A 20,044-nucleotide genomic window follows, 5' to 3' on the forward strand; every position below is an offset into this window, starting at 1 on the left:
TCCTGCAGTACTTCTCTATAGAGAGAGAAGCTTACAGCTTTGATTCTACATGCAGACTAATAACCCTTTTGTCTGCTAAATCTGTTATATTTGATAACTGGCAAGAAGAGTTCTGGCATAAATTGTTACTTTGCTTGAGTGTTAACCAAATGGAGATAAATGGGCAGGTCATACCTAAGAGTCGGTAGCTATGTTTTCTATCTATCTTCTCAGATACTACTGCATAGAAGGCAGCAAGCCTTCTTGGTAAATTCATGCTCAGATTCCCCATAAATGGAAAAAACAGTAGCAAGTTACAGGACCACATGTGGCCTTGGTTTTTGGTACTGCACCGCACATCCAAGCTTTATTTAACACACCCCGTCCTAGTTTTAGGATTGCTCAAAATAGACTTTGCAGTGTAATTGGGCATGTGCTTGTCTAGTTAGCAATCAGTCAGACTGAAACAATGGCAACAAGACAAATGCATGTTTATCTTTAATGCTCTGTTAACTCCTTAATCTGTTATGATCACTTTTAAATGCCAATGCTATTAATGCTGACTATTGCAGCAAAAACACATTGTAGCTGTTTGTTCCACAGGAAGAGGGTCCGTTTATACCAAGGAAGAATTAAATAATTGACCAGAGATTGTTTACTGGAAAGATTTAGACATTTATCATTGAGACATTGCAGTGACCCTTACTACAGTGTTTTTTTACATGCGTTTTAGTGTACCTATGCAGCATGTTGGTACAGCTGTTTGCCTAATTCCCTGTACTATTTTTTTTCCACAAGTTAAAATTCTAGTTGCAAGTCACTGCATTATTATCAAGAAGCAGGACAGACTTTGTTAATGAAATTGTCTAGTGCTTGTGCCTTTGGCAGTCCTTGTGGAGGTGGGGAAAAGGAATTGTTGAAGTTTGTACCAGGTTATCTGACTTTGAAGATGGAATTTCATGCATTGTGACCACCTGATACAACCAGTAGTTGCAATACTGTTTGTATAGGTGCCAAGCTGAAGGTATTTCAGCCAACAGCTTTTCGGGTTCTATCTACTTATTATCATTTGTTTTGAATGCATCTCTAATTGGAATTCCAGCGGGGAAGGATCATAGGAAAATAGGGATGAAAGGGACCTCATGAAATCTTCTGGTCCAGCCCCTGCTCAAAGTAGTGTCACCCCTGACTAAACCATCCCAGCCAAGTGTCTGTCCAACCTGTTCTGAAGAACTTCCAAGGAAGGAGATTCCAGTTTCTCTAGGTAGCCCATTCCCACCCATGTAGTCTGAAAATTCCTCCTATAGTCCCCTCTTTAATCTCTCTTCAGGTATTTGAAGCCTGTTATCAAATCCACCTTCAGTCATCTCCAGACTAAATAACCCAAGCTCTTTCGGCCTTCCTTTATCTGTCATGTTTCCTAAGCCCCTAATCACTTTTGTTGCTCTGCACTGGACTCTTTCCAATCTGTCCATATCCTTCTTGAAGCATGGGGTCCAAAACTGGATACAGTACTCCAGGTGAGACATCACCAGTAGTGAATAGAGCAGAAGAATCACTTCCCTTGGTTTGCAAGTGACACTCCTGTTAGTAAAACCCAGGATTCTGTTGGCTTTTTGCAACAAGAACACATGGTTGTCTCATTCAGTTTGTGGTTGGTCAGTCTGCTGTAACCCCCAGGTCCTTCTCTGCAGTGCTGCAGTCATTTCTCAGTCCCTATTTTTGCTGTTGGGATGCAGTTCCATCCCAAGAGCAGGACTTTGGCACTTGTCCTTGTTGAATTTTATCAGATTGATTGCAGAACATTTTAGGAGTCTAACCAGGTCACTCTAGATCCTAACCCTGCCCTCCAAAATATCAGCTCCATCCAATCTGGTGTCATTTACAAATCTGCTTAGCGTGCACTGTCCCATTGTCCAAATCATTAATGAAGATATTAAACAATACCAGACCCAGGACTGACCCATAGGAACCCCACTTGATACCTCCTCCCAGCTAGATATTGAGCCATCAGTGATTGATGATTTCATTACATGAATCATTGATGACTGATGAATGGTTTAATTACATTAGCATTTGTAATATGTGACTTTATTTAAATACTTTTTCTTTTTTAAAAATAAAATTAAAATGAAAGATAAAGTAACTCATGTAAAGGCCTAAAATTAGTTTACTAAATTATAGAAATTAAATACACTCAATCAATACATTTTTGCTGCTGCATTTTTAAAGAAGTCAAGCCAACCTACAGCTAGAAGCATCTAGAAGTAGAGTTTGTTAAAGCGTGAAACCAGCTTTGGATAGAAGTACTCTCTCTTCCAGTTGCAAAGAGAATATTTTCAACTTTATTTAACTTGATTAGTTAAGTGACTAGCTCATTTAAAGTTGAGGGCAGAGGCAGCTGTAACAATTGTATCAATATCAAAGGATACAAATATCAAATGTTATAGTTCAACAGTTATGTTAACATGATTCTGTAGTGATATGAGCACTGCAAAACTACTCCAGTTTTGGATCCTGCTTTATCCCAAGACAAAGTTAGGGCAGTTTAATTAACTAGGATCATGCAGAGATAGGCTAGATACAGACAGTCAAAAAGCCCAAGGCTGAATCTATTCAGTCTTTGCATGTTAGTCTAAGTTGCACAGATTAAATTGAAACAGAAGTGAACAGGCATTTACCTTTAATTCAAGAAATGCAGCCACATGCCTGCAGTGACTCAGGCCAGAAGCCAGGGGGTGCTAGAGCGTGACTCCTTAGCTGTGTGTTTACTTGCTCTTCCTGCTGCCTCCAAGGCCTTTGGAATTTGCAGTCCAGACTTAACAGCAGCAGGACTCTGCAAGGTTGCTCATTACTTCCTCTTCCTGCTTCCAGGTGCCTCTGGGATTTGTAGTCCACAATTGCAGCCAGCAGTAAGTTTTAGTGGGGCAATAGGGGTTTAATCCCCCCCTCCCTGGCCCCAGACGTCAGCCAGGTTTTGCCTGGGGGGTCAGTTCCCTCCTACCCCCCCCCACGCCCCCTTGCCAGCCAGCCCTCACTGCTCTAGCTAGGGAGCAGAGGGGTGGGCCCAGCCCTGCTCTATAGAGCAGGGGTTCCCAAAGTTTTTATGTTATGGCCTGGCACCACAGCCCGGAAGTGGCCGCAGCCTGGCAAACCACGGCCCAGCAGTCGCAGTAAACTGAGGCCGGAATTTCCAGCTGGCAGACAGGTAAAGATACCCTGACCCCCTGGGCGGGGGGTTGGGCCATACCCTGCGCTGCCGCAGGCCCTGCAAAAGGAGCTGTGGCCTCTCCGCCCAGCTTCGGGGGCGTGGCGTTTGCTGGTCCGTGGCCACTTCTGGTCCGGCAGCTGACCTGCTGCAGCCCAGCACTAGGCTGTGGTCTGGGGATTGAGAACCCCTGCTCTAGATCACACAGCCCAGCACAGCCAAGGGCTGGAAAGCATGCTGGGATGCTGGGAGACTGTGATTTAGCTTGAACCAGGAAGAGGTCTGGGACAGAAGTTTCATAAACCAGTATGACTCAAATCAGTTAAGTCTGATACTACATTCAATCAGATTTATCTTAAACCAGTTTCACAGAGCTTGTGTTCTGTTACAGGTTTAAACCAGTTTCTGATGACTTAAATCGGTTAATGTGTAACTTCTGTACCTATCATAATGGGTAGATTTTAACAGCTGCTCCACACTCAGAGCACTTCAATTTCCCTTCCCCTTTAAAGTGGCAACAAAGCATGGTTGTCCATGCCCTGAGAATCTGATTGGGAGTTCCAAAAGAAGGAAAACTTGTTTCCAATTATCATTTATGAATAAAATGAAAGCCCTTTCCTTTCCTTTTCCGTGCCCTTGTGCCAAGGTATTTAGCAGAATTCACAGATTTGTTGGAATCTGACAGGCTGTGCTGTGAGCACGTTTGCTATACCCTATAAAACTGAAGTCTAAGGATAAAACAAACATATTGTACAATCTTGAAGGACTGTTGACGAAAAACAACTGGTTCAATTCATCAACTATTGCCTTGGTTTAATAAATCAATTTTAGGTGCAAAAGATGTTTTTCTGAAACAATATTTTTCTTGTGCATCAGCCTTGAAGGTAGTTGTATTTAACAATAGAAAATAAATTTAAACACTTTTTAATAATTTTAATTGAAGCTGTTTCCATCCCAATGCACTTAAGCAGAGTAAAAAAATTATGTACTATGAAAGATTTCTGTAGTGTTCTGCCTAAATGTATGTTAAACTACATAATTGCTTGACATACATATAGAATGAGCAAAATGTACCATCTCGTACAAATTAGGTGGAAATCTATCTTCAGTAAAATATTTAAAACAAAATGCAAGTCAAGTTTAAAATGATTTTCTGTTTGAATTTAAGTTGCCAATTAAAATACTGTTGCAATTCACCAAAGCATTTCACATTGCCAGTTTTACATTTGTTGGTACAGTTGCTCATTTTGCTGGACACTTTCTTGGTTGTGTGGAGAAACAGAAATATTTGTGTTTATTTTTAAAAATGTATCGTGGGTTAAAATGCAGGACTATCAGCTAAAAAGGGTTGGTCTCCGGTGGTATGGGCTGTAAGTCGCTTATAAAAACCTAAGGTACTTTAATAAGCCTTTTTCCAAAAAGATGAACAATAATTGTAAGTGAAATAAGAAATAAAATCGTGACAAATGCAGAGAGAACACTTTACATTTGAGGAAATGGTTATAACAATTCATACCCTTTACTGGGTTCTTAACTGACTTTTTTTTATTTGTTATAGACATAGAGTGAAATCTTTGTTCCACTGATGACTGTGACAAAACTGCAGTGGAGTTAGGATTTCATCCCTGAGCTTCTGGCAAACGTCTCAGTGAGGACTCAGTGCGCAACAATAATCAGAAAAGCAAACAGTGTTAGGATGTAAGGAACAGGATGGAAAGTGAGGAAAATATTGCCATTGTATAAGCTAGTGGTATGCCTTGACATAGAATGTTGCTTTCAGTTCTGGTCATCTCACTTCAAAAGTTGTAGCAGAAATAGAGTGAGTTCAGAGGTGATTGGTTAGAGGCACCTGTGACAACTGAAATTTGGGGATTTCTGTCCAGAGAGAGAGTAACCAGGTAATGTGAAGGATACTGAACTTGATGGATCCATTGGTCTGATCCATTTATTACATATATATATATATATATATTTAAAAGTATCAAATGTGTTTACTTTACAATTAAAAAGACCTACTTTTTCCTGAACAAAAACATCACAAGTTCTTAGTCAAAATTTATCCTTCCCTCCTTATGTTATCAGTGCTATGCCAGCTAAATTTGGTTTCAGTAGAACTTGAACAACTCTTTCCTTTCAAATATATGTATAACTTTGAAGATTTAGTAAGAAGAAGTTCCTGTTGACGCACAAGGAACAAATGAAATAAATAAAAACTTGTCATTCATTAGTCATTTGTGAACATATACAGGAAGCTAAGAGAGTTAGAAGGGATGTTTTTTGTGACAATTTCATTATGTAAAAGCTATGTTTAAGTTAATAAAGCTTTGGTTTTGAAGAAGATTGCGTTTAGCTACAAAAAACTTACTGTTACAAGTGTTAATATGTTAACATTCAGAACATAACCTCCAAACATCAGGTTTTTAGAACCTTTTGGGTGTCCAATGCAGACGAGCAGGTCAGCAAAGGTAAACCTACATCAGTAATGGACTCTAATTCCAATATAATCATTTGACTTTGGTGTAGTGTCCCAGGTTTGACTCTAAAATTTCTGGCTGGTTAAGAGGTTTGTTTTGCTACAGAATTCTCAACAAAGAATTGCCAAGGCTCGTTTTATTATTATTCCTTTACAGCACTTCCTGTGAGGTGAGCAAGACAACCTACCGCTAACTTACAATTCACAAAATTGAAATAGTGTAGTTACAATTTACAACACAAATTTAGTACGTTCCTTTTATTTCTGTATGACATTTCAGTGCATTATATTTGTTATGGGTTGAAAAAAGAAAACTAATAGTAATCAATAGTCTAGTTTTGGTTAGAGATGGGAAATGGCTGCATTTTAGAGAAATAGCTGTTGCAAAATCAGCAGTACGTGTAAAAAAAAAAAAAAAAAAATCCTCAACTACTGCTGTTCAAAGTGAAACAAATGTTGGTTTCCTCCCCCCTTCTGCCCCCCCCCCCCATGGGTACATGTAAGGCAGGCCTTTGAACTGTGACTTCTTACAAAATGTGTCTGTTTTTAAGATTTTAGTTCTGCAGGTATTTAGAAAATGAGCAGAACTGGCTTTGGTTGACTTGCAGTTTCACTGTTATGGGAGAGTATCCTAAAGAATGAGATTTTGGCATTTGGAAAACATGTACCAGACTGTTAACAAAGCTGATCAAGGCAGAGACGAAAATTGTTACTATGTTTGGTCAGTTTCTCCCTCAAAAATTCCTTTTCTGCAGTGAACAGAAACAGACTGACAGGTGTTCATTTGAACTGTATTAGATTGCTGAATCAGGCCTAATCTTAGCCTTCTGCAGAAAAAATCCTTCAAAGGTCTTTGTGTTTTTGTAAAATGAAAAAACTGATCATTAACTAAAAGCTCCATCTGCTCAAATAGTATATAATATATCTTGCTATCTAATGAAACATTAATTTGAAAGAGTTCTAGCAAATATTAGAGAAAATTTCTTACTCTAAGAAAATTAGATTCAAGTTTATATTTGACCAGAATACCCTAAATACTAACTGTAAGAGAAATAAACTATTAATTTTAAAGTTAGCCCTCCTTTGCCTTCAAGTCTTGTATATTTTTTTTTAAAGGAAAGAAACAATGCTTCACAGTATCCTCCACAGATCATCTGAACATTTAAAAAGGGGGTTGGGTGAAAGAAAGTGACCTGAAAATTTGTCTAACATTGTTTAATACTACTTATATACTGAAAAAATATATTAAAGAACATTTAAGGTTAGATGTCAGGATGGAGGATACCACAAGAAACAATTGCAAGGAAAGTTTTTTTTTTTTTTTTTTTTTTTTTTAATTCTGTGCCAGCAGTCCAAGTATAGGACATGCTTACTATAAACAGATTTTTCAGATAATTTAGCTGCCACTTTTTGACAAGCCCTACCAAGCACATGTGAACTGACATTTTAGAAGTTCATAACTTGGCCAAATTTGGACTGCTTGTCAGGCCAAATTTCCAATTTCCTGCCTTGTCTGAAAGGAGTGGAGGTCCCAGAATTGTGTGTTTTTAAAAAAAACCCAAAAACTTAGCATTCGCAAAACACTTCACCTAACCTCATTCTGAAAAACAGCTAAGCAAGCAACTTATGCTGAAATTTTCCAAAAAATATTCGGCGAAAGAGACTCTTTTTAGAGGAGATGTTAAGCCAGGATGATTATAGTTTAGCTCATTGGAAATTGGATCTTATAATGTAACAGGTTAGGCAACCTTAGCAATACTTTACTGGTACCCTTATATTTTCACATTATGGAGATTGGTGCTTTTTAACTTGCTTCTCAGTGGTCTTCTTTGTGAGCTGGGAACGTTGCAGCTCTCTCTGATCTTAATAAATTGTCAGTTCTAGCTCCCTACCCGGACAGGTCAGATATATTGGCCCTAATAGAACAGGAACTGAACAACTCTCATCCCACTCCCCACAACCTTCTTGAGCTCTCTACAACCAGCAGCTACACTCAATCTGGTTGTTTCAGAAAAGGTGGGTGCTGGGAGGAGAGGAAAAGCTTGTTTGACAGCCTTCTCATCCCCACTTCTCTCTGGTCTGGATTCATATTCTTAACGAGTTAAATAAAATCATTTGTTTGGTGAAAGTGCTTTTTCTGAGCATGCGTTTCACTTTCAAACATAAGTGGATATGCAATATTCTGCTTAATCACTGCTGGAAAGATATGAGTTTTGATGAAGTTTGGCTCATACTTTAAAAACTTCACTGCATGGTTGTTCTTCTAACCTGCATAATCATGTGAGTGCTTTTACACATCCTAATCCATGATTTTTAAAATCCTACATTAAAACTATGATGCGTTTACATTTTTGTCTTTCAGGGACAGACTGCGTTTGATGTAGCAGATGAAGACATTCTAGGATATTTAGAAGAATTGCAAAAGAAGCAGAATCTGGTAGGCTTTTATAGATAAAGTAGCCAAATGTCTGTTAAGAATGATGGGGGGTGGGGGTGGAGCACCCTTCCCTCCTGCTGCTTGGAGTTCAGGCCTACTTCCCCCCCCCCAGGAGGGAAGGGAGGAGTGGGCCTGGCCCCAAGGGTGGGGAGAAGCTGGGCCGCCATGGTGGGGGGAAGCAGCGGGCCCGGGGCCAACACGGTGGCAGCGGGTGGACAGGAGGAGTGGGCTTGGCGCTGATGTGAGGGTGGGGAGAAGGCCAGCTCCTTCCCTCCTCCAGCTGCTGCTGCGGCCTCCTTGGGCCAGGCCCGCTGTTCCCTCGCCACAGCAGGCCGGCTTTTCCCCTGCTCGGGGCTGCCCCCTGGACCCGGGCCCTGCTGGCCTTCTTCGTCCCCTGTATCCCCATGACAGAAGGCAGCCCGCTGCCACGATCGGAACGCTTTTTCACGCTCTGATTGGCTGTTTGTCACCCAGTCAGAGCATGAATAAAGCATTATGGACAGACAGACAGACAGACGTAGATTTTTATAACATTAGAGTGTCTCGTAATTATGGGGGGGTGTTTTTTAGGTGTAACCAATTCAAGTTAGTTAATGGACTTGATCTTCAGGTTTGACTTGTGCTAAAGTCAATAAATGCCACTTTAACTGTCCTTCCATTCCATTCTGTCAAATACTGCCTACGGATGTCAGTGCATTTAACCATGAAAGATGAGCAACATAGTTTGATTTAATTTTTCAGATATAGTGTTTTGAATATTTTGCATGATGTATTTATCCAATAATATTTGTATTAAATCTTTGTCACTTATCAACCTGTCAATTTCACTGCATTATTTTTTTATATCCCTGAAAGCTTCATAGTGAAAAACGGGAAAAGAAATCTCCCCTAATTGAATCTACAGCCAACTTGGATAATAATCAGTCACAAAAACCATTTAAAAAGTAAGTGCAGCATTACATGAGATGATATTCTAGATAAGAAAAACTTTGTAAGCTTCTACAAATATGAACTACTTATATGTCTGGTTGTTTTTATTCAAGTTAATAAATACTTTTATTTGAAATAAATCTTTTTCGTTCCAGTAAAGAGACTTTGATTATTGAGCAAGAAAAGAATGCAACCAGCATTGAGTCTCTAGAGCATGAGAAAGCAGATGAAGAAGAAGAAGGAAAGAAGGATGAGTCCAGCTGTTCTAGTGAAGAGGATGAAGAAGATGACTCAGAATCTGAAGCAGAAACAGGTAAATTTAGGTTTGGAGAAATGTTTTGTTTTAGGAGTCTGCTTTAGCTTATTTCACTGCATTAGAAGCATGTGAGGAAGGGGAATTGATTCTTTGTTCAAATTTTAGGGCATTTGTACACCTTTGCACCACAGTGCTGGGCGCTTTTAAAAGTGCCCAGTGCTGCGGCGCATGCATTTGTATAAATGGTGAAATGTGCGTCAGTGCTGAGAAAATGGCGGTGTGCTTTTGAACTGAAACGCATCAAAGGTGTTTTAGTTGAAAAGCGCACCACTGCCATTTTCTCAGTGTTAATAATGCACAGTTTGCCATTTATACAAATGGATGTGATGCAGATCAGACTCGATTAATTGAGTCGGCTAAACATGTCGGAGCAGACAAATGTATGTGTATAAATGCCCTTAGTTCTTAAAAGTTAAATGCATATAGCTCATACGTGCATTATTGCAATGGAATCATTCTGTATTTTAATGAGCCATTTTAAAATTGGTACAATGTATTAGACGCCCCAGCAGTGTCCAGAAAGGATGTGAAAATGGCAGGAAATAAAAGAGAAACAAGACCTAAGTGTGGAGTTATTTGCTCACCATGCTTGTGATTCAGAGCTTGAAATCTCAGAACATCAAATATCATTCTCTGTTCTGTCATTCTGAAGCACACTGGTTGTAATGGATTTGGCTCAGGTACATGCAAATGAACTCTGTGTTTAAAGTAAATATTAATGTATTCTAAGTCTCATAAACTAGTTTTAACAAAAGAAATATTGATAGTAATTCAGCTGCTTTATGCACCACTCAGGAATCATAGAACGTTAGGGTTAGAAGGGAGCTCAGGAAGCCATCTAGTCCAGCCCCCTGCTCAAAGCTGGGCCAACCCCCAACTATATCATCCCAGCCAAGGTTTTATCCAGTCAGGTCTCAAAAACCTCTAAGGATGGAGATTCCAGTCTTTCTAGGTAGCCTGTTCCAGTGCTTTACAACCCTCCTACTGAGAGTTTTTTTTCCCCGATATCTGACCTAAACTTCCATTAAGATTACATAAAGTAGGGCTGTCCAACTAGAAGGTTAGCATGTGGCCCATGGACTCCCACTTGGCTGCTGTTTGCCCCTCCCTGTTTGTTCCTACTGCAGCAGCTGGGAGAGGGCTGGACTGCCTGAGCTGTGCACGCAGCAGAGGAGCGAGCCTGCCCACACCACAGGTGTGTAGGGCAGGTGCTGTGCATGCATCAAGGGGAAGCTGGGCTGTCCAGACTCTGCAGGGAGCCCTGGATAGCTTAGCTGTCCCTCTCTCCCAGATGTGCACATTGCATATGCAGCAGCCCCCTTTCTCCTGGTTATATGGGAAGTTGGCCTGCCTGTGCTACAGAGCTCCCAATGCAGCAGAAGAGGGAGAGAGCTCCTGGGCATCTGGGCTTCTCCCTCTTTCCCCCAACTCCAGCTGTATGGGGAGCTGGGCTGCCTTTTGTGGGTGGCTGGGGGTGGGGTGTGGAGTTAGGCTGTTTGCACAGAAGTGGGGAGGGAGGAATGCTAGGCTGCCTGCATGGTGGTGGGGAGCTGATGGGAGCACCTGCACAGTTGTGGCCACTGGCTGCCCAAAAATTAGATGTCTGGTTTAATAAATAGATTGTGATGTGGAGGAACTGGCATTACAATAGGCCTGTTAGAAGCCAAGTTAGACATTTATACTTCTGGGGAAGGTAGACTCAAACACTGTTTAAAGGGGCGTATGCAAAGATTCAGTCTGTGTTTGAATGGGGTAGATGGTTTAGAGATGCACAGCTTTACCCTGTTGGACAACTTGTCCATCAAAAGTTGCCAGACTTCTTAAATCAATCCTTCCGCCTCTCGTCCCCCCACACATGCACACAATAGTACTTCTGTCCTTAAAAGACTTCATCATCTTTATCTGCTTATGTACGTCTCTGGAAAAGAATGCAGTTATTGCTGCAGAGAGAGACTCCGTACCAATTCTGCCATTTGCACATCTGACTTTTTTAGAAACTGCTAACTGAGTTGAGGGGAGAGGAGAAGCTTCCCTGCTGTCCACCTTGGGACGTTCAGCCTATAGTGCAGCTTGATTCTGTAGCATATCTCCATTTTTGTTTATATTACCAGGCAGCAGTGGTAACATATAAGGAATGGTTGCAAGATGAGACTGCCTGGGCATCCAAGGATTGCTGGGGCAGGGTTTTTCATCTGCATATGTTTATTAGTTGGATGAATAAGACTTGTTGCTTAAACTCATTCTGCCTGATTGATTGTGAAGGTATGTTAGGCACTCATGGAAGTAATAACTTTATATTAATGTAGCAACTCTTGTAATGTATAAAACAGATGGGAAATCTAGGCCCAGACACAGTTTTAAATGAGCACATTATATTCTGTAATACAAAATGTCTCTATGAACAAGAACCCATTATAATATTTGGAAAGAGATTAACACAAACATTACTTTTTACCTATTTTAGAGATGTGTATAAAAATATCTAGAGAAAAATGTAATAGTTGCACTAATCAATGTTCCATTTTTAGGTTATTACCTTTTTAACCCAAATTTTCAAGAAAACAATGGTTTTTTCAAATAACTGCAGCATTTAAGCTTTGCTTGATGCTTTTGTCTGATGAAAATGTAACACATTTTCTTGCACATACATGCCCTCAAATAAGGTGTACACATATTTTTTTGTGAAGGCAGAATGAAGAAAAAAATGTTTTCCCACCAGAATTATAGCTGTATAGAGCAAAGACAGCCTAATCTGCAATTTGCAATCCCTTTTCTTCTTAACTGATGGCTGAAACTTCAGCTGCTGCTGAAGACTGGCTTTTATGTGTAGCTGTTATTTTGAAAGGACCTGGAAAAAGTCTGCAAGCTTTATTATCTGCCAGACTAAAAAGTTTGCAAGATTGTGAAATAGGAGAACAGAAACCAGGAGTAGCTAGCATGCAGTAAACTTGCCAGAAGAAAGGTTAGCTTGATCATTGGAACATCATGATCGTTAAAAAAAGGGGCAAGTGAAGGACAATGGGTCGTTAAGTCAGCTGACTCCCTCAGCTGCCTGAATAGAAATGCCACTGTTGCTGCTGGGGAGTTGGTTTGGCAGGAGGAATCAAAGTGAGCTGCTCCCTATTCTGGGCAGAAGAATCAGCTTCTCTGCTTAAGACCCAGGGAAGCTTCTCTGCTTAATTTTGAGGTGCTGTTTTTGTGGGAGAAGGGTATCTGTGGAATAAAGGAAACTACGGGCTTGAAATACACCAAGGCTGAGTTTTAGGTGCTTTATTTTCTTTTCTGTTTGACTTGCTACTTAGTGGTCATTGGTGAACTACAGTAGATTCATACCCATTATCCAAAAGTCAGTTTCTTTATTTGCTTTGGCCCTCTCTGGCCTTTGTTGTGGGTTCCCTAGAAACTTTTAAGGAGCTCTTTCTGTCTGAAAGATATTTCACAGGCTTCCTTCTCCAGCATATCTTTGTCGCATCACTTTTGAAGACCGTTAAGAAAAGAGAAGAAAAGAAAAAGAAAAAAAAAATGGCATCAGCTAGTGATGGTTCTATTAGAATTAGGTTAGATGTTCTTACTGCTATTCTAATGGCATGCTGCAAAATATACCTCAAACCTAGAGGGCATAACATTCCTTTAAGTTTGTAGCCCTCCCCTAGGGAGACTGAGGTCTGGTAGACTCGAGTCTCCTGTGATCCAGCATGCAGGGCTGGCTGCCTTGGTCAGTAAGCCAGCTACAGTGTTTCTTGAATTCTGTGACTCTCTGGTAACTGTATTCTCTTCATTACTAGTGGACAGTTTTGTGCCAGGAAAATTTGACTGAGACGCAAGAATTAATTTATGTAAACTCTGGGTTTTTTTAATATCAACAAGGCTTTATCATACTTTATTTGGCAAGCTACAGAAGTTAGACTTTTCCCTGTAGAGCTGTCACAAAGTTCCAAGCTTGCGCTCTCCCTTTTTTCCCATTATTCATTTTAAGGTTGCGTTACAACAAACATTCTCAGAATGTTAAGGAACATTTTAATTGGCTGTTATAAAGCACTTTAACGAGTGTTGCAGCATTGCAGATTCTCAGGATCTTTATCAAGTGTTGGGGTGGGGTATTATGTGGGGTATTATGCTAGGACCTCTGCTCTTGGAAACTATTGATTATGTGAGAAGCTCAGATTTAAAAAAAAAAAAAAAAAAAAAAAAAATTCAAAATAAGTTAACTAATGAACTCTAAAGGTATAGGAAACTATAAAGCAAGTAGAGCCCCAGCATTGTGTAGGTTTTGGTTGATTTGTTTGGGTTTTTTTGGGGGGGGGTTCTTCCATTTTCGTGTTAGTTTACGTCTCATGACTCTGGAAAATTTCCCACGGGTCTTCTCATGTGGCTTAACTCGGTCTTATTTACAGGCCTTCTCTTCCTAATTTCAAATAATTTCAAAACAGCTATTGAGCCGTTTCTCTAGCTCTCCCTTCCTTTTACCCCTAATACTTGCATCCTCTTACAGCTGCTTCTTCCACGTCAGAATTCGCAGCTTTACTCCTCATTTGTTTATCTAGGACTGCTTCACCTACATTTGTCTCTATACTTTTCCCAACTTGTATGCACAGTCCGCACGACCTGTATAATTAAAGGATGTCAATTTAGCTCAGCCTTTTGCCACTTTTTGAGTCTCCCCTATGATTGGGAGAAGCTTATAACTAAAACAGATGCCTCATACACCAACATTTCCTCTATCCTATAAATGTTGTCACAGTCAGTAACAAAGTTGTTTTTTTACAAAGTGCCAAGGTATCAGGTAAGAATTTGAAAGTCAAGCTTGGGCTATTTGCCACATGCATGACCAAAAATAGCTATGTTCTAATGAACTGTTTTCTAACAGTTTTATTTGTGTTAGAGGACTGTCAGTTCCCTTGGGCTAATAGAAGCTGATAGCAGTAGAATCTTAAATGGCAAATATGGCTGAATTAATAGGGGGACAAAAATTATTGGAGTAAGGATTTTTTTTTTTCTTTTCACACTAAAAACATGCAGTACATCTTTTCATTGTACTTTATGCCTTAGTGTATTATCTGCTTTGCCATCAGGGTTATGGGCTAGCTAAGGTAAGCGACTATTTTTTTTGTAGTTTGTCCAGTATAATAAAGGGTCTTTTAAAAAGTTTTGGATTGCTTTTAGATTTGTTTCTGTATTTGCAGGCTTAATTGAGAGCCAATCTGCGGCACACGTGTGCCACAAGCATCAGGCAGCCTGTGTGCATGGCATGTGGCAGATGAAGGAAAGGATAGACAGCACTGTGGCAGACAGGGCAGAAAGCAGAGCAGTCGAATGGGCAGAGAGCATAGGGCAGGGAGCAGAAAGCAGAGCAACAGATTGGATAGGGGAAAGAGGTCAGAGTGGCACTTGAGTGTATGGAGCTAATTTGTAGTTTCAGCACGTGTACCGAAAAAGTTGGCCCCTGGTGTTTTAGAGCAAAGTGCTTTAGTATGCATGTAACTTTTAAGTATGTGAGTAGTTTTACTGGGACTTGATTATATGCTTAATGTTGTAGGTACGTACCTACCTGATTTGCGATTTTAATGCAGAGAAAAAATGTTGTTGGAATATAGGAAAAAGTAGCAACCTTTCTAAGATTTGTAAGAAAAAAGCCTTTTGTAATGAGATATTAGAATGCCAAAAATTGGAGAGCAAGAAAGAAAACCAAGAATGCAAAATAAGATGCTATTGGCTGGGCTAATTAAGGACTTCACCCAATTCAGAAGAAGTGTAACTTTATATTTTAATGTAAGTCAATACATTATAAATGACATTACCAAAAATCTTTTGCAGACAAGAACAAACCTCTAGCTAATAATGCAAATAACGTCAGTACGCAACCCACTTCCGTAGCTGTGACAGCACCTTCGATACCCACTGGTCAGATGGCACCTACATCACCTGTTAAGAAGGTAAAACAAAAAATAATTGCTGTACATACATTATGCATATTTTGAAGTATTTTATTCTGTATGCCTATGTTGATTACAGTGGTTACAATGTGAATTAATTGTCTAGTGAGTCTGAAAATGTGCAAATATTCTTGGACTATCCAGTGGTCATTAGAACATTTATTTCCATTAAATATTTCCTTAAGGTACTTTCTGAAATATTTTAAAAGCTGTGTCTTTTATCATATTTTATTGAGACTTTCTACACACATTGCAGACTTGACTTGTAACAAAAACGAGTATTGGAAGACAGTTACCTATCATAAGCATCTTATTTATTATCCTACTATCAGTTTTCAAAGAAGGGGGCAGTTCCTCTATTTAAATGCAAGTGAAGCAGAGGAAACAAGAACCTCAGTTGCATATCTTGATTTGCACTCCCAGTGCAGCTGAATATGAAAGGGAAGAATTTGTGGTATTCCAGAAGAGTTCAAGTATTCACTGTTCCGGAACACGGGAAACGAGAAGGGAGCAACTTTTGCCAAAATCTAAGAACTGAAACAAGCTAATGGCGAACAAGGATTTTTTTAAACTTCTTTTGTATCCATGCTGTTTTGTGATCTGTTTGCAAACACTTTAAACCAATGTAACTGATTGTGGGTAGACAGTTAGACAGCGTTCAGTGTTGTTGACACATACAAGGTAATGTGTTGGAGTAAGTTCATCTGTTCATAAATTTAGGTAGATGGGCCAAATAGAAAATTAACTTCTAATTAATATTAAGTATTATTGGCTCTGAAGTTGAGGTCCATCTCTGTGGTTGTTGCTGTTGTGACATACCAATTTAACTTTCAGTGAACTCCAATACCTCAAGTACTCCTAGCAGTGTTGCTGCAATAATGCAAAGTCTGGAGCAGGATTAGATAGTCAAGTGATTAGCTCCCTGCTATCATTTGAAAAACTTACTGTCTTTGTGGCTACCTTCTGTGAAAATTTGAGGTTGCCATTAGCAGGTATATGGAGGTATTACTTGAGTTGGAGTATTCAACCTCCCTTGTATTCAGTTCTAAGACGAGGGACCGCCCCCCATGTGAAATACAGGGGGGTGCCTCATCTTAGAATCAAGTAAATACAGTAAGTCAGATTGATTGTTGAGTCTTAAAAGGGGGGGACATCATAATTTGTCATATAATTACGTGAAGGATGATAACCTCCAAGTTGACAGCATTAAGGCTCTCTTTTTCAAGGGGAGACCAGATCTATAGAGGTGTTGATCATTCTTAGGGTATCTAGATTGTGGTGGATTGTTTTTTGGCGGTTTTTTTGTTTTTTGGCCCTTCACTTTTCCACTTGCACAAGTAATAGGTTTATCTAAGAGTTTCTTCTAAAAGAATCTGTGCTTGTACTGTCTGGTATTGCTATATTTTAAACTCTTAAGGTTGTATCTTTGTCTCCTTAACAAGTTTCTCTCCTTAAGACACTCATTGTCAAGCTCTTGCAAAATTTAACATCAATTTTTTCAGTGTCTATTCTGTACTCCTTCAGGGACAGAAGAAATGGTCTTGATGGTAGATTAATTTTAGGACTAATACAGCTTTACTGAACTGTAGCCCTAGGTACCACCTTGGTTTAATCCATAGGAGCTGAAAGAGAATGTCTGAAATGATCAGTATAAACTGATTTAGGTCTCACTCTTGACTGCAATGTACTTGGGCTGTATGCTGAAGAGTTCTCCAGGGTTTGGAACAAAGGAAGGATTATTTTCCCGACAGTTCTAGCTTTAGCCTCTTTATTGGTTGTACTCTGACTATATTGATGGAAATTTATGAATCAGTTTTAGTTTCTCACACATCTGTCCAATGCCCAGGTCCTTATTATGCAGTGGATCTTAGAACAGATTTGATAGTGTGCACAAGGTCTGTGCTTTGTGTGCAGCATTAGAGATTTGCCCTTCAGGACTGTAGTGGTAAGAGTGCCCTCCACAGCCTGGGGTGAGAAGTCCATCTTAGTGGACTGTTAGCTTTGAGTTTGAGTTTTTCCTCTCAAAATGTAATGTCCACAGCTTTTAGGAAGCTTCAACCATTGAGGAAGGCTAGGAATTAGGGCTGTCAAATAATCAACATTATCATGCACGATTAATGGGTTAATTGCTTTTTGCATTAGTTTTTTTAATGTGTTAATCATGCACATGGTTTTTGCAGCCTGGGCTCTGCTCCATTGCTATCACTGCTGGCTCCAGGCTGCCCAGTGGGGCAGCGGTGGCAGTACAGAAGAGCTTCAGGGCAGCCCGGGTGCAGGCTCCAGGCTGCTGTAGCTGGGGGGTGGGGGGGTGGGGTGGGGTACAGGCACACAGATGCACATGAGCAGCTACAGCATGAACATGGCCAGGAATGCAACCTGGTGGCATGTAGAGCAGTACCCAACAGGTAAGTCTGTGGAGGGGAAGAGGTGGGTGGGGGGCAGATTGAGGCTCCCACAGTGAAGGAGGGAGTGAGGCAGGGGCTGGGATGAATGGGGTCTCAGGGCTGGGGCAGGTTCTCCCCCCCGCCCCCCTGGGTGGGCCTTCTGTGGCTCTGTCCCACAACCTGTCCTGGGGCCCCATTCACCCCTGTCCAGGTGCCACTCCTTCCCTCACCATGGGGGGCCTCAATCTACCCCCTCCCCCACCCCTTCCCCTCCACAAACTTACCTGCTGGGCACTGCTCTGTACACCGCCAGGTTGCATTACTGTCGGGTTACCATATTTCCAGCTTTAAAAAAGAGGACACCTGTGAGCAGAGGTTGTAATATGGTTGTGAGGTGGGCAGTAATGTCTCTGTCCCTCACTCCCAAGCCACAGCCCTGCTACTGCCCTTCACTCCTGACCTACAGTACCCCACATCCTTCCAGGACATGCAGAGACCCTCCCCTCCCCAGGCTCCAAACCTTACATGCACACATACCCGCAGCCCCCCACACTTTCACAGCCTTCCTCCCCCTCAGACACCCCCCACATACCCCCAACCATACAAAGCATCTGCATAATTTTGAGTTTTTAGCCGTGTGATTAAAATCGTGATTAATTGTGACTAATTTTTTTAATCACACAACTAATCATGATAAAAAATTTTAATCGTTTGACAGCCCTACTAGGAATAAACCTTTAGGTCAGTGCCTTAAAGAATTGTTGATATTCTCTGAATATAAGGACCAAAGCTGTGTTAAACATAGGCACACCTCTTCCAATGACTATGAAGTGCTGGTGCTGTTCTGGCTTTTTCAAAGTTGATATGCTTAACACTAGTTCTTGCATTACAGATGCAATACCTGCTTTAATCAAGATGGTATGCTTTTCTGTTAAACTACAAATATGTAGTGAGCGATGGAGGGAAATCTTAAATCTAATCTTGTTCAAGGACTGAGATGTGGTTATATCATTTACTCTGAACAAGTTAGGACAAGAGACCTGTTGCTGAAAAATATGAAATGTGGTTATGTTATGGTTCTGCCATCTTGCTTTTGATGGTGGATGATAGGGAATCTATGACAGGAGATAAGTCATCCTAGATATTTCATGTTCCTTTGCTCTTCCCTTAAAGAATGCCACCACTGGGGACACGACACAGGGCTTGATGGATCATTGATCTGACCCAGTATGGCTCTATTCTTATATACGCAGGCAGGTTTTGAGTAAAATAAACATTTTTAGAAGATACAAAGAACCTACATTTTATAAACTGCTTGCTACTGATTCCTGATGTGAGAAAAGTGGTAGGATGCAGAACTGAAATGAGTCAGTATAGATGGAGGTTGAAAGGATTTAAAGTTGTGAAAGGCTTTTCAGTAAGTAAAAGGGATTGCCCCCACTAAAAGAAAAAAATCTTTTTAGTTTGGTATCTGTCATCAATTGCCATTTAATGTGCATTTTACTACCCAATAACTATGATTCTTTGAGAGATTCATTTTCAGTTGACATGATGGGTGCATTACTCATGGTTGGCCATTTTGACTGACTTAAATTCTGTCCAACTTTCACATCTCACCTCAACAAATCTTGCTGTCTTTTTGCTTCAAGCTCCAAACTTGCAACAACATCCCTAGGTTTTATTGCTTTGACACCCACCCTAATATCTCTCTTACATTAACTGAAGATATCCCTAATAAATACAGACCCTTTTGGCCAGCGTTTCATAAGCTGTGGGTCACAAGAATATGTGAAAGGGTCATGAATACATTTTTAAAAAATGGCTTCTCCTTTAAAGAGAAAAACATGGGAAACCATGGCTTTTTCCTTGCAAATGGGCAGAGTTCCAGCCTGCAAGGGGTTGTTTAGGGCTCCCCATGCCCCACACACCCCCACCCCCTGCCCCACACACTGAGTGGCTGGGGCCTGGGGGGAGGGGGCAGCAGATTGGGAGTGAGGGGCACTGGCCATCAATGTTTACAAATGGGTCCTGGTACAAAAAAGGTTGAAAACCACTGCTTTATACTGTGCCTGTCAAATGCCACAAGACTCTGAACTTGAACTACTTAATGGTGTTAGGATGCAGTTTTCTTTTCTAGATCTGAAGGATTAGGATAATCTTAATGCCATGGTATACAGCTGCAGCAGTAGATCTGGGAGCAGGGTGAGGAGGGTCTGGCCACATCCCCCCTTCAGCTGTTCTGTGCGTGCATGATGAGTTCTGAGCTTACTGCCTAGTTAGTGCAGGTGCTTGTGAGCTCTGGTCCGAGCCCCTACTTTTTGCACAGTACCAGGTGTCAGTGCTTTTACCATTCATACCCTCCTTTCCCCTCATGCTGAATTCAG

At 40.7% G+C, this 20,044-nt stretch overlaps 1 protein-coding gene across 6 annotated transcripts in view; it reads left to right on the forward strand.

Moving 5' to 3' along the window:
• PPP1R12A (protein phosphatase 1 regulatory subunit 12A) overlaps positions 1-20,044 on the forward strand; it is a 198,276-nt gene that overhangs the window by 111,663 nt on the left and 66,569 nt on the right. For all 6 annotated transcript variants that reach the window (XM_025200923.1, XM_025200922.1, XM_006021108.3 and 3 more), the window contains exons 6-9: positions 8,023-8,097; positions 8,953-9,041; positions 9,183-9,340; positions 15,158-15,276. In XM_025200923.1, coding sequence (XP_025056708.1) covers positions 8,023-8,097; positions 8,953-9,041; positions 9,183-9,340; positions 15,158-15,276 — 441 coding nt within the window. The remainder of the gene's footprint in view (positions 1-8,022; positions 8,098-8,952; positions 9,042-9,182; positions 9,341-15,157; positions 15,277-20,044) is intronic.

The sequence above is a fragment of the Alligator sinensis genome, unplaced genomic scaffold (genome assembly GCF_000455745.1).
Source record: "Alligator sinensis unplaced genomic scaffold, ASM45574v1 scaffold465_1, whole genome shotgun sequence".
Classification (NCBI taxonomy): Eukaryota; Metazoa; Chordata; order Crocodylia; family Alligatoridae; genus Alligator; species Alligator sinensis.